The following is a 15,941-nucleotide window of genomic DNA, read 5'->3' as shown; positions in this document are numbered from 1 at the left end:
AAGTTACAGTCTATATAAATCGGTTCAATCGCTGCCGGCAGCTCTGCTTGCTGCCTACTACGTCACCATCTGTTAACAGAGCACATGCATACACACACAGACGCAACGCTACATAAACTGTATGTGTATGCGTGCGTTGCTTTGCTTAGGGAATGAGGGAAGAAGAAGAACAAATTGTACATAGTATGAAGAGTAAAATTGTTTTGTTTGTATATTAATGAATTGAGTTGCAGAAAAGAAATTTTGAACATGTGAAATTATTATTGTCAAGGACTGCAAGGGTATATAAACTTCGGCATAGCCGAATTTAACTTCTTTGATATTTTTAATTAAAGAAGGTAAAAAAAATGAATAATTATTTACCTGCCCTCATTTAAATTTTTAAACCGTTTTTATACTAATTACTTATAAGTATTTCTAATTTTTGTGCTGGTTAAATTCGACCCAAACTACCGTGTCGAATCGCCACTGTAGGGTTAATCGTGAATCAGCTGTTAGCTGTTGCTTCCAAAGTCCATCACATTCAATCAGGTTTTTAGTATTAGTTGGCGTGTAATTGCAGCGGAACAGAGAGTCGATAAGATTGGCTAATCTCGCAATGTTGGCCAGCATGATATTGCAGGTCAGAAGTTGTGGCAGGAATTATTTAAGATTCTACAGCAGCATGAAGGTAAGTTAAAAATGTAAAATTTTACAATATTAAAAAATAATATATGTACATCTGTATATGTACATACATACATATTGTGTGTGTACTTATTGATGCGGCAGGTCTCCAAGGTGAAAGTGCCTGTTAAACAGGGCATTGTGGTTGGTGAACAACACAGAATGCCCAACGGATTGGAGTACGAAAGTTTCCTTGGTGTGCCATACGCTGAACCGCCAGTTGGCGAGCTAAGATTTCGAGTAAGTTATTTAGGATAACCTTTGACCCTAGGATAAAATATTTAACATTCCAGAGTCCAGTGCCTTTAGAGCGCTTCCAGCAGCATGAATTGGATTGCAGCAAGCATGGCGATGTATCCCCTCAGAAGGATCCTTTCACTCTTGAGGTTACAGGATCCGAGAACTGTCTGTTCCTTAATGTGTTTAAACCGAAATCGACAAATTCGAATTCGCCATTGCCAGTCATGGTGTGGGTTCATGGTGGTGGATTTTTGTTTGGCAATGGAAATAGAGACTTGTAAGTTGCTTTAATAATTGTAAATTAGACTTAATAGATTCCATAGATGCAATCTTTCAGTCACTTTCCAGTGCATCTTATGGAACAGGGTGTCGTAGTCGTTACACTAAACTATCGGCTGGGTGCCTTGGGTTTTCTTAGCTTGCCCGAGGAAGGCATCTTTGGAAATGCAGGACTTAAGGATCAGCGATTAGCTCTGCAATGGATCAATCAAAATATAGCCAACTTCAATGGAGACCCGCAGAATGTTACGTTGTTTGGCGAAAGTGCTGGAGCAGCGTCAGTTCATCTTCATGCATACGCCAAACATGCCAACAAATTATTTCACAAGGCCATCATGCAGAGTGGAACAGGCAATATGGAATGGGTTTTCCAAAACCAACCAGAGTATAAGACCCGTCGGCTGGCCGAACTATTGGGAGCAGAGCAGAATGTTGTGAACGACTCAAAGAAGCTTCTTCAGTTCCTGCAATCTGAGAAAATTACTCCCCTAAGGATCGGAGCTAATACAATGTCAGTTTTGACATCCGATGAGCGACGTCGTCATCTACCATTTACTTTTAAGCCCGTGGTGGAACCGTCCCATTCTCCGGACAGTTTTATAGACCAGGATATTTTGGATTTGTTGCATCAAAGGGAGACATTGGGATCTCTGCCCATGATAATGGGATACAACTCTGGCGAGGGAATGGCCATGGTGACGGCAGCCAAAAAAAAATTGGATGTCTTTGAGAAAGATTTGGCCCGTCTCGTTCCTCGAAACCTTATTAACGATCCCAACGATCCCGAAGTTGTAGCAGTAACCGCAGACATACGTGATTTTTATTTCAATGGTCAAAATGTAACCGAAGACCGTCTCGATAATTTAGTGGATTTATTCTCGGATTACCACTTTACCAAGGACATGCAGCATGCAGCTGAGATTCACGTCGCTTGTCAGACCCAATCGCCACTTTACTTTTATCGCCTGGATTATGTGGGCGGACGTAATCTGTACAAAAAGGTCTTTCAGAATGATCATTTGCGTGGAGTAGCACATGCCGATGATATTTCTTATATTTTTCAAATGTATGGAGACCAGACACCATACGAGCCAGCCGACTTGACTGTGTCGCGAAAGCTATGTAATCTATGGGCGAACTTTGCCCGATACGGAAAGCCCTCAGAGGATTGGAAGCCAGTACAGAAGCCTCAACATGGTAAATCTTTTCAACTAGATTTCATGTTGATCAATAAAGAGTGCAGAATGGAACGGAATCCAGATGCAGAGCGAATGGAATTCTGGCGCACTATGTATAAGCGCTACAATACAAAGTGTTATAAAAGTTTAAAAGCGAAGCTTTAATTTAATTAAATATAAAAGTCCAAAAGTGTTCATTTTAAAGAAAATTCAAAACCAAAAGACCGTTTCTCTTAGAATCAATGGCGGTTACCAGCACTGGTATGCTATCGAAAAAAAGTACACCGCAAAAAATTGTTTATACTATTTACAAGTGTGTAATGAAAATTAACCAGAAAGTCCGTAAAATAGAAAATAAAGAAAAATACTTTTTGTGTAATCTGTATCTAAATCTATTAATAAGTACAATATTAAATACTGAGGAAGCACCCTCAAAAAATTAGTTCATATTTGCAAAACATGTAATGAAAATTTATTGACAAGCCATTTCAACACTGCATTACAATCGATAGTGCCATCGATAATTTTGTCAATTTGTCAACACTATTCTTTTAGCGTCAGCATCAGCATCAGTATTTGGCGGCATTAAAATTATTATTATTTCATGTAGATTTGAATTAGTAAAAAATGTATGTGAAGAAGCTAATTCTGGATGGCTTCAAGTCCTATGGCAAACGAACAGAGATCGAGGGATTTGATCGTGAATTCACGGCCATTACCGGATTGAATGGTTCTGGAAAATCTAACATTCTGGATGCAATTTGCTTTGTGCTGGGCATTAGCAATTTGCAAAACGTAAGCCCCTTTAAAGGCTGGTACTCATTGAAACAACATTTTTAATGTCCTTTTCGGCTTTTTAGGTTCGAGCCTCAGCCTTACAGGATTTGGTGTATAAAAATGGTCAGGCGGGCATCTCTAAAGCTACTGTGACAATTGTTTTTGATAACTCAAATTCTGCCCAATGCCCACAAGGATATGAAAAATGTCGAGACATTTCAGTAGCTCGACAAGTAGTAGTGAATGGAAAAAATAAGTTTCTCATTAATGGAAAGTTGGTTCAAAACAAAAAAGTCCAAGATTTCTTTTGCTCCATTCAACTGAATGTAAACAATCCGAATTTCCTTATTATGCAGGGAAAAATTCAACAAGTTCTTAACATGAAACCCAAGGAGGTGAGTCAAGAGTATATTATAAAAGGAATAATATTAAAGATAATTATTTCATCAGGTTCTCTCTATGGTAGAGGAAGCAGCTGGTACCAGTATTTACAAGACCAAAAGAGATGCTACAAAAAAATCTGATAGAGAAAAAGGAGGGAAAGGTACGGGAAACAACAGCGTTGTTGGATGAGGAGATATTGCCCAAGTTGGTCAAACTTAGGCAAGAGCGTACCGCTTATCAGGAATACCAGAAAACATGTCGGGATATTGAGTTTCTCATAAGAATTCATATATCCGCCAAGTATTTAAAGCAACTGGATGCCCTTCAGTCTGTAGAGGCAAGTGCACAGAAGATTGACACAAAAATATCCAATTGCCAGTCGACGCTCTCGAAGAATCTTGAGGAAATAGGCACAATTGATACTTCGGTGCAGCAGATGCAGCAACAGATCGATGATCAAATGGGTGGCAGTATCAAGGGCTTGGAAGCGGAACTTACAGCCAAACGAGCTTTGGAGGCCACTGCATCTGGTAGTTTGAAAGCCGCCCAGGGTACGATACAGCAGGAAGAGAAAAAAATCCATTTAGCCAGCAAAAGCATAGCTGACGATGAGCGCGCCTTGCAAAAAAAAGAAGCTACCATGGCCCAGGTGGGTGAGGAGTTTCAAGGCCTTAAAGATGCCGATGCAAAGGACTCGAAGGCTTACGAAGATGCCAAGGCGAAATTAGAAGCTGTTTCCCAGGGTTTGTCCACCAATGAAGACGGTCAAGCTTCGACACTTCAAGAGCAGTTGATGGGTAAGGAAACGGAACCATATATGGATAATTCATCCCTTAAAACAAATTTATTTTCTATATCTCTAGTGGCCAAGGAGCAGTTTAGCGAAGCACAGACAACGATTAAAACTTCTGAAATGGAACTGCGTCATACGAGGACGCTTCTGAAGGAACGTCAAAGTGAAACCCAAACAAACGACGCCGCCTATGAAAAGGACAAGCGTCTGCTAGATCAACTACAGGTGGAAATCCAACATCTCGACCGTCAAATGGGGGAAGTGAACTACGAAGGCGGTCAGTTTGAACAGTTGCGGGATCGCCGGCAGCAGCTCCAAGACGATGTGCGACTAATCAAGAGAAATCTGGACAGATGTGATGCATCAAGGTACGATCTCGTATATCAAGATCCCGAACCGAATTTCAACAGACGCAAAGTAAGAGGCATGGTGGGAAAGCTGTTTCAGGTAAAGGACATGAAGAATTCCATGGCTTTGTTAATGACAGCTGGCGGTTCGGTAAGTTAAACGAAGGTATCCATCAAATCTTATTTATCCTTAACATCCTCCTCTTTATAATCAGCTTTATCACTTTGTCACGGACGACGATGTGACCAGTAAGAAGATTTTGCAACGTGGAAAACTACAAAAACGTGTCTGCATGATTCCCATCAATAAAATCTCAAGGGGCTGCCTTAGTCAAGGTGTGATTGACTATGCCCAACAGAAAGTGGGCAAAGAAAATGCCCAGTGGGCCTTAGACCTGATCCAGTACGATGATTTCTTTGATCCTGTAATGAAATACGTATTTGGCAGCACTCTAATATGTAAAAATCTCGAAGTGGCCAAAGCTCTCAGCTATGATCCTCGAATCAACTGTCGATCGGTCACACTGGAAGGAGATATAGTAGATCCGTTTGGTACTATGTCGGGTGGTGCAGCCCCCAAAGGAGCTAATGTACTGGAAGAGTTACACTCGATCAAGCAAGTTGAGAAGGAGTTCAAACAAAAGGCAAATGAATTGCAGCAAATCGAACATCAAATGCGGTAAGTGGTAATTCTTACTTCTAAATATGTCGCCAATTGATTATAATGTTTCTTATTTACTTTTGTAGATCAATCGAACAAGTAGCTCATTCATATAACAAACTGAAAGAGAATTTAGAAATGCGACAACATGAGCTATCCATGTGTCAGAGCCGATTGGCTCAGACCACTTTTCAGCAGAATCAGGCAGAGATTGAGGAAATGAAAGAGAAGGTCACTGCATTGGAACAGCAAATCGCGGAATCCCGGGAGAAGCAAAAGACTTCCCAGGCCAAGGTTAAGGATATTGAGAGCAAGCTGGCAGATGCCAAGGGTTATAGAGAGCGCGAATTAAAGTCAGCTACAACCGAAATGAAAGCAGCCAAACAGAGGGCAGAAAAATCTCGGACCAATTGGAAGAAACGAGAACAGGAATTTGAGACCTTACAGCTTGAAATAACAGAGATGCAGAAATCTATTGAGTCGGCTAAGGAGCAACACAAAGGAATGGTAGAAGACCTCGAGAAATACAAATCCGAATTGCAGGCCCTGCAGCAGAACAGTTCCAGTGCTGCCACGGATGTGGCCCAGCTAGAGCGAGCAATAAAGACTCAGAAGGATCAATTAAATGCCCAGAACAAGGAAATGCGGAGCTTGTTGATTAAGAAGGAAAAACTGCTTAAGCAGAATCAAGAACTTGAGCTCGAGATAAAGAAAAGGGAAAATGAAAAGAACAAGATCAGCGGTGAGTCCAAGGAGGCCAAGAAACGAATGGATGCCCTAGAGGCTAAGTATCCCTGGATTCCTGAAGAGAAAAGCTTCTTTGGCGTTAAGAATACGCGTTATGACTACAGCAAAGAGGATCCTGTTGAGGCGGGCAACAAGTTAGTCAAAATGCAGGAGAAGAAGGACAAAATGGAGCGTACGCTTAACATGAACGCCATTATGATCCTGGAACGAGAGGAGGAGAATTTTAAAGAGACCGAGCGTCGCCGTGAGATTGTGGCAAAAGACAAAGAGAAGATCAAGAATATAATTGTTAAAATGGACGAGGAAGAGCAAGGACAACTAAACCGTGCCTGGACTCAGGTTACGAAAAATTTTAGCGGCATTTTCAGTTCCCTTCTGCCAGGAGCTCAGGCTAGGCTTAATCCTGTAATGACTAATGGTGCTTTAAGTGGCCTAGAGATAAAAGTCGGATTCAATGGCGTTTGGAAAGATAATTTGGGTGAGCTGTCAGGTGGACAGAAATCATTGGTGGCCTTGTCCCTTGTATTGGCCATGCTTAAATTTTCTCCAGCTCCACTTTACATTCTTGATGAAGTCGATGCTGCCCTGGATATGTCGCACACTCAGAATATAGGCACCATGTTAAAGGAGCATTTTACTGACTCACAGTTCTTGATTGTTTCCCTCAAGGATGGCCTTTTCAATCATGCCAACGTCCTGTTCCGAACACTTTTTGAGAACGGTGTGTCTAGTGTTTCTCGACAAGTTAGCCGGATAAACACAGCGACACATAAAAGTTAGATAGGTTGTAGGTAATAATTTTTTTGTATTAATAAATAAAAACTGAACGTTACAAAATTAAATAAAAAACCCTAGTGAAATACAAAATATTCAACGCATTTAAACCCGTTAGCAGCCCAATTTGAACCAACTGCTTTAGTGTTGAGAAATTTAAAATTGTTACGGGTACAACATACAAAATACTTTCAAAGAATATTATCTTAAATGGATGAATATTAAGCTGTTTCAAAATAAAAAAAGAAATTCAAACGGCCTCGACAGGGACTATTGTTGCAACGTGCCATCCCAATGGTAATAAAAACTCCGCTTCATAACCAATGAGATGATTAACTGATATGATATGTAGATATATATGTATGTATGTCTTTAAGAGCCTGTTGTTTGGTATTGATGGTTAAATGAAAAGAGCACCCGATTTTCGAATCGTCCACTACATAACATGTAAAATTAATGTCAAGAATATGAGAAATGGACAAAAACGACAAAGAATAAAACCGCGATAGTGTGACCATTTCGATGAAATTAAAAAAAAGCTAAGTTGGCAACACTCACTACAAGTAGCAATGTTGGAGGAGGCTACGAAAAATTAAAACAAGTTGAAGTCTCTTGTAAAAAAAACGAAAATTTCCTTCTTGAAATAGGCGGCTCCAGTCCGGAGGACAACCTTTCAAAATTTCCAGCCGACGTAGATATTTCACCAAGCTCGCCATGGTGAGGAATGCAATATTATATTGCTTTTCCCTTGCTTGTCTGTTGTACGTGTGTGTATGTGCGTGTGCGGTTTTGTGTCTCTGTGTGTGTGTGTGGGATAAAAAAAATTATAGACACTGGGACTCCAGCTGAGGCAAGGTGGAGGTCAACATTTGAGCGAGTGATATCATTGTAGATCTTATGCATATCCTTTTCATCTTATCCGAATTCCGTTCATATGTGTTTTGTTATTTTTATTATGATTTTAAACTTTGTTTATGATTTTAATGTCCCTTATTTCTTTAAGGATCGAGTGACAAAGCCGCAGAAGAAAATGCTTATTACATTACTGCGGGAAACAAAGTACATGGAGGGCAAGAAGGAGAAAGAGTGGTATTGGGAAAAAATTCAAGCAGCATTAAATACAATTGGACCTAAAAAGACCATAATCCAATGGAAAAAGGTGAGTTCATCTCTTCAACGACGAGAGCATCCATTTATCCTTTTAATTGCAGTGCTGGCGAGACATGCGCCTGACAACTAGGAAAAAATTAGCGGAACTAAAGCGTTGTCAGCTCTCGGGAGGATCGCCGCCTCCTGGCATTGAGTTAAATCAGGAGGATAACGACATCATTGACATCGTTGGCACTGAATATTTTTATGAGGAAATGAATGGAGAGCTCAAGCCAGAGAATTTCATGTCTGGCTTTGATTACGTGCCCGAACATTTTTGCGATGCTATTCTGACAGCTGCTGCAGGCCAGCAGCAACAGCAGCAGCATATGCAGCATCCCAAGGATCCTCAGTCCCATGGGCAAGACCACCATGGTCAGGATGGAGAGACAAACGATGCCCCGGGCTCGTCGAATGGTGGGTCCTATCAAGGTCAACTGCAGCAGTCTCATAATGGGACGGTAGGAGGAGACCATGTCAGTGGCAGCAGTGGGACTCAGGCTCATTCGGGAATGCCCCAACATCCCGCATTTCATGGTAGCCTGCATCCGCATCTTTTAAGGCGACAGCATGGCAGCAATACATCACTTCCCCGAGAATCCCCGTTTGAAGAGAAACTGTTGCAATTCATGCAAGATGCCTTTCCCAAGAAGAGCAAGAAGCGCAAACAGCGGGATCCAGATAGACTTTTCCTGCTCTCTCTATACGAGGAAATCAAGCGTGTGCCCGAGGAAATTCGCCTGGATGTCAAGTCTGAACTAATGCAAATTTTAAAGAAGTACCAAAAGAAGTCTCCCGTCAAGGCGGAAAAGTCTTCAGCATCTTCAACTTCGACCTCGTCGCAAAAGCAAAGCTCGAGTGGTTCTAGCAGCGCCAGCTCGGCGGCGGCCCATCTATCCCACAGCATGTACCAGTTACAGAAAAAGAGCGAAAAGGAAACCTCGCCTCAATCTCAAGTGGATCGGGTTGCCGTTACATCCGGTGCTTCTGCATCCTCTGCCGTCTCTCTTCATGCCGGGCAACAGTTGCCGCTATTCCAACTGCCGAAAAAGTACGAGGAGAGCGTTGTCGACAAGGATCAACGGAAACACGCGGAAGCGGTTGCCCACCAGCAGCAGCATGCCGCCCACCAGCAGCCGCCACCGCCGCCACCGAATGAACAGCATCTGCATCATCCGCAAATGGCACACAACATCATGTTTCCCTTAGCCCAGTTGCGCAACGAGCAATCACAACACCATGCCCACAATCCCCACCAGCAACAACAACATCCGCACCAGCAACAGCAGCAGCAACAACAGCAACAGCAAGCACAACAACAACATCACCCGCCTACCATATTTGGCTCCGCCCCCAGCTCAGATCGCCCGGCCATGTCCTACGAGAATGTCGGATGAGTGTTAAGCCGTCTGTGGGAAGCCACTCATCGCCCATCATCGACTCATGTGTCCCCCACGACGGCAGATGCGCACAACAACTGTTAGCCAAGCTCACAATCAGTCTGTGGAACTGTGTGCAACAATTTGTTTTAAACATTTCTATACTTTAGACTTTACTTTACTCCTGTTTTCCGTAAGATTCTCGTATGTAGGAGCCATCATGCAACGATCCTCATGTAAAATGTAAAACAACAATAACAATAACTTTAATTGTTTAAAATTCTATGTTTAGTTCTTGTGGGAATGCAACAAAAAACTGAATTTATCGATAGTGTACAACAACAAAAAATATACAAATAATATTAGACATAGTATATATTATATAGGCAAAAAAAAAAAAACGAGAATATGCAGCAAATGATATGGAAAATTTACTTGTAAATTCTATTAAAGCTCGAAACTTTTATTGTTAAAATGAAATCGTCCGCTAGAATTAGAGATTGAGGAAATAGGGTCCTCCACGTATACAAAAGTAGAGCCTAAAAAATGTATAATAGAAGTAAACTTCGGTAGTTATTTCCCAATTAATCATTGCTAATAGTTGAAATTCATAACTTTCATTTAACTTTAGGACCAGTTCACTTATTTTTTATAACTTTGCTAGGCTTGGTCATTAAAATGTCTTTCTTCCATATATTTAGAGCAAGTCTTACCCCTTAGACATGGGCTTGTGGGTAGCTAGAGTAGACAAAAGCAGGGAACACGACATGTCATAAAGAATACAAAGATTGTCAACTCGCATATTTATCTTATTTTTCCGCAGTTCACACCCGATCGTTAGTCGGTACGAACTTGTGCCTATGTATCGCCCGTCGCTCCTCCATCGTGTGCAGTAAAACACCGACAGAGATTACGAGATGAGCTGCAGCATAAAGCCCGAGAGATGCTTATCAGTTCAGTGTGACGTGTGTGTGTGGTGTAGGTGGTTAGCGGGCGGACAGTATCCATTCGTATTGGATACCCAAATGGATTGCTTTTGACATTCTAGTCTGGGCAGTCGAGAAGCCCAAAACGAGACGTTGTGCTGACCGCATTGTCTCAGCCTCCTCAACAGTCGATCCTCCTGTTGACCAACTCAGACACGGACTAGAGTCAAACTAAAACGCCTGTAAAAACGTTTAATTTAAAATACTAATTTTGAAATATACAACAAGGAAAAATGGCTGAAGGTACGCGCAAATATCATCAAGTGCAACAAAAAGTTATGTTACATTGTAATCTGGCTCAAGATCTTCAATTCAAACAAACAAACCACAGATCGCCTTCAGTTTCGATCGCATTTCATCATTGTGGATTTTAATACTCTTCTCACAAGACAATTAAGAAAAGAAAAAACCCGCATAGAAACAACTATTAATTTAAGCTAAACGGTTGGGGTAATTGATTTGGTTAGTGTAGAGTAGAGACTTTGCTAGACATTAAAATTTCAGAGCCCATCACCCTCACCCTCCACTTAATCGAAGGCTAAAATTTGTAATTAAATAAAAAAATTGGATTTCACAGTCAAGGCTCGTACTGTGCTATGGTACATGGCATTTTTTGGATTCATTGTCAACTATATGTTGCGGATTAATCTGAATATCACAATTGTGGACATGTTAGCAGAGAAAGGTAAGACGACGCCAATTGCGAATCTATCTCTCAGCAGCTCTTCGAATGCAACGAACTTTGTACGCCCGGAAAGATTGTCATTGGAGCGTGGGATTCTGGATTGGGCACATGTGAGTGTTGTGACGCACAAATTAATTTAGTTTAATTTTTGTAGTGACTAAAAATAATATGACTAACTGACACTTGCAGATATCGTATGAAAAGGAGGGTTTCCACTGGAATGAGAAGCAACAGGGCGCCCTATTGGGATCCTTCTTCTGGGCCCACTGGGTTTTGCAGATTCCTGGTGGAGTTCTGGCGAGAAAATACGGAACAAAGTTGATTTTTGGCTGGTCGAATGGCATTGGAATCTTCTGTTGTTTCATCATCCCTCTTGTATCCTACCTGGGATATAGTTATCTATTGTGGTTAAGGGTTTTCCAGGGATTTGTGACGGTAAGTAACAAAATTTTCCTTTTAATGATCCGATTCACTAAAAATATCTCATTCTTCTCTGCTGCTAGGGCTTAGCTTGGCCTTCCATGCATGTGATGACTGCTAAATGGATTCCTCCTAATGAGCGCAGTAAATTCGTCAGTGCCTATTTGGGCAGCTCCGTGGGCGTGGCTTTGTTTTATCCCATTTTTGGTTACATCATTGACTTGATCGGCTGGGAGAGTGTTTACTATGTGTCCGGAGTTGTTGGAACTTTTTGGTTTATCTCCTGGCAATTTTTGGTTTTCGACAGCCCAGCCGAACATCCTCGCATCGAGGAATCGGAAAGACGTTACATAGAAAAGTCACTTGGAGCATCCGTGCAGAATACTAGGCCGGGACCAACACCGTGGCGGGAGATAGTCACCTCGAGACCTGTCTGGATGAATGTGGTAGCCCAATGGGGTGGTATCTGGGGTCTCTTTACGTTAATGACGCATGGTCCTACCTATTTCCGGATCATACATCACTGGGATGTCAAAGCGGTGAGTGGCAATGAGAACATGTACACCAAAATATGAGATCTAAATATGGCAAATTGTAGACCGGCTTCCTTTCTGGACTCCCACATTTGATGCGCATGTTGTTCGCCTATGGCTTTTCAATGTTTGCCGATTACTTGCTTCGCACGGAGCGCCTAAGTCGCACCAATGTCCGAAAATTGGCCACGGGTGTTTGTTGTCTTCTGAAGGGTCTAGTGGTGTTGGCATTGGCCTATTTTGGTTACAATTCCACTGCTGCCATTGTATTGGTGACTGTTGCCACAATGGTTCACGGAGCAGTCTCCTCCGGTCCATTGGCCTCCGTTGTGGATCTTGCTCCGAATTATGCCGGCATAGTGTTGGGAGTAAGTGGGGCCATTGGCGGCATGCCGGGCTTTATCTCGCCCTTCATTGTGGGTTTGCTGACGCAGGGAAATGTAAGTGGTAATATGATAAGTCCAACATAGCGTTTTTTAATTTGATTTGAGTCTCTAGCAAACTATTGAGGCCTGGAAGCATGTGTTCCAACTGACCGCCGCCATGTTAATTGGCAGCGGAATTCTGTATGTCCTGTTCTCGGATTCGAGTCTTCAAACCTGGAATAGCGGCTGCTGCACTACATTGCCCGATGTCAATCTCAAAGAGCTGCAAGCCCTTGCGGAGGAGAAGAAGCCACTCAACGTGGATCCCGAAGTGGCCACAGAAGTCGATGATGAAAGCAAAACAAAACCCGAAAACGATGAAAAGTGATTGCACGTCATTTTTATTGGCATTATTCCATTTTACCTGTGCCTTTGTGTCGTTCAGGTCTTTCTTAGATAAGACTGGCAAAATATTTGCTTGCGGCTTTAGTCAGTGACAAGTTTTTTCTCTAGATTTTAAGCAATCTTGTTATGATTAGGTTTAAGGTTCCATGTGTCTGTTGGGACGACTGACTTTGTTTGTCGTCCAGTGTGCCTCCGTACTTTGATGATTTAAATAAAATAAAGTTGATAAAAGCGAAAGATTTATTGACTCGCGTAAAAGAAGTCACATTTTGATCATTTGGATGTTGCGTGTGCTAACAACTAACTACGGAAGCTTTAAGATTTTGGGATTTATATTTAGATTTAGAGTGGCGCTAACAACAGATTAGACAAGCATTTAGAACTATATACTAAAGTAGCAACTATATACCTAAAGCAAAAGAAACAGAATCCATAGTCTTTTCAATCTAAATCTTCTGTAAGTAGTAATAGTCCAATTTGATCGTATCTGCTAATATCTGAGTTTCTGAACGATTCTAAAAGAAATTCAAACACATTTTTCGGAATCTGTCTGTTTGAATGTTTCTCGGCAGATCATTGAGACATAGAATCGAGTAGATAATTTAGTTTCTCTGATATTATTGAATAAAATGATGGGGGAGAGTGGGGCTAATCGGCGCATTTTTTTTTTAATCCTTCATATATCCTGATCGGGAGCTCGTATCCTCACATATGAGAAAGGTTAATTCATTGTCCAACTATTGATCAAAGATATGTTTCGAAATAATTTACCGTTTCGAAGCGGTTTTTTTGAACATACCCCAAATTGGCGTTGTCCAAAAATGCCGGGCAATCTGTCGCATATTCTAGGTTTTACAAGTTTTTTATATAAAATAAAGCGATTTTTCGAAATAAAAACAAAACATAGTTTAGTATTAAAAAATTTAAATTGAATTTAAACCGGCTCGAGGTCAATCTTACAAAAGAAGATTATTTCAAAGGTAACACACAAAAAGGTGAGCAGGTTGTCTGTATAGCTATTTCAAGAACTACCAAGTTCTATCATCAGCAGACTTTGCTAAAGAACTCCAGAATTGCAATAGCCATACCATGTCTTCAACGCTAAAACTAGTTGGGAATTACATTGCCAACTAAATGAAGCGAAAAAAGCTGGCGAAGCCTACAATACCGAAGACCACCTTTTGTGCATTACCCTTAGGCGCTGTGAATATTAGTGTAAGAGCTTCGCCCTTAACAAACTAAATTCAAGACCTGTTTCTTTTTATACACGGTATATTGTACCATATAGAAAAAGGGTTTTTTTGGAATAAAATTCCAAAATAACGGCGTGCCTTCCGTTAGAACTTCTGGAGTTCTTTAGCAAAGTCTGCTGATGATAGAACTTGGTAGTTCTTGAAATAGCTATACAGACAACCTGCTCACCTTTTTGTGTGTTACCTTTGAAATAATCTTCTTTTGTAAGATTGACCTCGAGCCGGTTTAAATTCAATTTAAATTTCAATAGGTCGCAATCTCTAACCATTAAAAAATTTATTTAAAAAAAAAAACTTTTTACATTAACAATGTTGATCGGTTTAGACTTTTATTTATGATTGTTAATTTCAACGTTTGTATAGCAGTGTGATATAGTATTCTGATCCGTCTGATTCTGGCACATGTACTGTTGTTAACAATAACTATGTAGTTTACACTAAAAATTTTAAAACTGTGTGAATTTTTTCAAATAAACGAATTACAGACAATAAGTTAATACATGCAGCAACCTGTTTTAGTTATAATCAATCAAAATTAAAAATCTAATCAATGTTTTTTAAATCATTTCTTGGCGAAAATAAAATTGATATTTGAGGTTAAAAATTACATAATCCCGAAAATATCAGATACTACGAATTGGATACGTTAAGTTTATTATCCAAATATAGCCTATCAAAATCCGATCTTAGGACACTTATCACTTTTTAGATCGTTCTATTATACATATTCCAAGATAATGCTCCTATGTATTTCTCTGTATACATATTTTAATATTACTAAAAGGTATTCTACATATTAATTTACTTCTGGAACTTTGCCACGAAATGTCACATTATGTCAGACTTTTATTTAAAGCTCTCTTTGCATAATTTAACAATATGATACATTTTTCAAGATCAGACAAACATATTATATAGCTCTGTAACCAGCTGGAAATCGTCTCGGCACTCCGTTAACGATTCAAGTTATCAATGATAGTGAGCTTTGTTAGCACTGATGAATCCCCCTCTCTATTGTCAAAATTGTTTAAAGTCTTTCTGATTTTGTCAGTCATGTAAGTAGTATGAAAAGAACAGTACGCGTGTTTGATTAGATCTATCTACCATGATTTGATGAATAGTATATTTTACTATTGTATATATAAGGAATTTATGGGCCTGGAATCGATAGAGTTTACAAAGTACTTAATGAATACAACGAAATTTCCGCGGGTATATATAACTTTGTTGTTTTCCAAACAATTTTCAGAATATTAAACATACGTTTGCCTTATACAGTGGTTAATAACTATGTCAAATTTCATTAATATCGGGGGACTGTATCTTATAGGTACCATTCTGGTTTTTTATGTGATTATCACTTATCACAAACTTCGTAATTTCTCGAATTTGCATAATTATCGCTAAATCTGTGAAAGTTTATCAAAATCGGATGGCTAAAGCGTTTACGTTTGTAGGCTGTAGGCGGAAACTCTTCAAAGTTTTTTTTGTGCTCCTGGGGCAAAGCTGGTTTAAGCACATGAAACTTTAAAGCGGTTTAAATAACTTAGTATGTATATTTAATTTAATCAATTTAATTTCTTAAAGAAAGATTTCTAGGTAAAACAGTTTGCTTTTTCTTGTGTTTCATAATTAGTAAATTAGTAAACAAATGCGGAAGAAGGAACCTTTTTACACACTGTGCAGTAAAAAGTGTTTGCTTATCCTTAAATTTATATACATAGCTAATGAGATATGTTTAAAAAGGCAGCCTTTGCGCCCCTTTCCAGAAGTAAGTCTATGGTCGAGGTAGTTTTTCCCTGCACTCAAGTTAATAATTGCAATTTAAATCAAAACTGATTGAACCGGAAAATCGTTTACCCTCTTGTTAGCCAGCCGTGGTGGCTCCTGTCTCGGTCGCAGTCTCTATTCCTGCCCTTC

General features: G+C 40.2%; 4 protein-coding genes across 5 annotated transcripts; all 4 read left to right on the top strand.

The window, feature by feature from the left end:
- Positions 1–513: 513 nt before the first annotated feature.
- Positions 514–2,572, top strand: clt (cricklet). The gene is made up of 4 exons (XM_068287577.1): positions 514–670; positions 772–906; positions 960–1,183; positions 1,244–2,572. The coding sequence occupies exons 1-4, from the start codon at positions 599–601 to the stop codon at positions 2,526–2,528; spliced, it is 1,716 nt and encodes a 571-aa protein (XP_068143678.1). The 5' UTR covers positions 514–598; the 3' UTR covers positions 2,529–2,572.
- A 340-nt stretch (positions 2,573–2,912) lies between these two features.
- SMC2 (structural maintenance of chromosomes 2) lies at positions 2,913–6,939 on the top strand. The gene is given in 7 exon segments (XM_068288001.1): positions 2,913–3,158; positions 3,224–3,535; positions 3,591–3,653; positions 3,655–4,321; positions 4,388–4,815; positions 4,880–5,343; positions 5,412–6,939. Coding segments are annotated over 7 exon segments (3,543 nt in total). The 5' UTR covers positions 2,913–2,990; the 3' UTR covers positions 6,853–6,939.
- Positions 6,940–7,393: 454 nt separating this feature from the next.
- On the top strand, positions 7,394–9,654 carry LOC137575343 (PAX-interacting protein 1). Of its 2 annotated transcripts, none has more exons than XM_068287875.1 (3): positions 7,394–7,563; positions 7,850–8,005; positions 8,058–9,654. In XM_068287875.1, exons 1-3 carry the CDS (start codon positions 7,561–7,563, stop codon positions 9,390–9,392), a joined length of 1,494 nt encoding a protein of 497 aa, XP_068143976.1. In that variant the 5' UTR covers positions 7,394–7,560; the 3' UTR covers positions 9,393–9,654. The 2 variants fall into 2 exon arrangements, with proteins under 2 accessions (XP_068143976.1, XP_068143977.1); XM_068287876.1 differs by lacking the exon at positions 7,394–7,563 and adding an exon at positions 7,589–7,607.
- A 220-nt stretch (positions 9,655–9,874) lies between these two features.
- On the top strand, positions 9,875–13,029 carry NaPi-T (Na[+]-dependent inorganic phosphate cotransporter). The gene is made up of 6 exons (XM_068287874.1): positions 9,875–10,603; positions 10,938–11,155; positions 11,235–11,480; positions 11,549–12,004; positions 12,064–12,438; positions 12,497–13,029. The coding sequence occupies exons 1-6, from the start codon at positions 10,594–10,596 to the stop codon at positions 12,749–12,751; spliced, it is 1,560 nt and encodes a 519-aa protein (XP_068143975.1). The 5' UTR covers positions 9,875–10,593; the 3' UTR covers positions 12,752–13,029.
- Positions 13,030–15,941: the final 2,912 nt, after the last annotated feature.

Source organism: Drosophila tropicalis, unplaced genomic scaffold (genome assembly GCF_018151085.1).
Source record: "Drosophila tropicalis isolate 14030-0801.00 unplaced genomic scaffold, ASM1815108v1 contig_573, whole genome shotgun sequence".
Lineage (NCBI taxonomy): Eukaryota > Metazoa > Arthropoda > Insecta > Diptera > Drosophilidae > Drosophila > Drosophila tropicalis.
Note: the sequence above shows the minus strand (reverse complement) of the source record. Positions and strands in the feature narration are given on the sequence as shown.

Excerpts from the sequence above, each read along its gene's own strand:
- clt (XM_068287577.1), top strand. The coding sequence starts at position 599 with ATGTTGGCCAGCATGATATTGCAGGTCAGAAGTTGTGGCAGGAATTAT. Across the intron at positions 907-959 it reads TTGGCGAGCTAAGATTTCGA|AGTCCAGTGCCTTTAGAGCG; the intron begins GTAAGTTATTTA and ends TTAACATTCCAG. Across the intron at positions 1,184-1,243 it reads GGCAATGGAAATAGAGACTT|TCACTTTCCAGTGCATCTTA; the intron begins GTAAGTTGCTTT and ends GCAATCTTTCAG.
- LOC137575343 (XM_068287875.1), top strand. Across the intron at positions 8,006-8,057 it reads CCATAATCCAATGGAAAAAG|TGCTGGCGAGACATGCGCCT; the intron begins GTGAGTTCATCT and ends TTTTAATTGCAG.
- NaPi-T (XM_068287874.1), top strand. Across the intron at positions 12,005-12,063 it reads ATCACTGGGATGTCAAAGCG|ACCGGCTTCCTTTCTGGACT; the intron begins GTGAGTGGCAAT and ends GGCAAATTGTAG. Across the intron at positions 12,439-12,496 it reads GTTTGCTGACGCAGGGAAAT|CAAACTATTGAGGCCTGGAA; the intron begins GTAAGTGGTAAT and ends TTGAGTCTCTAG.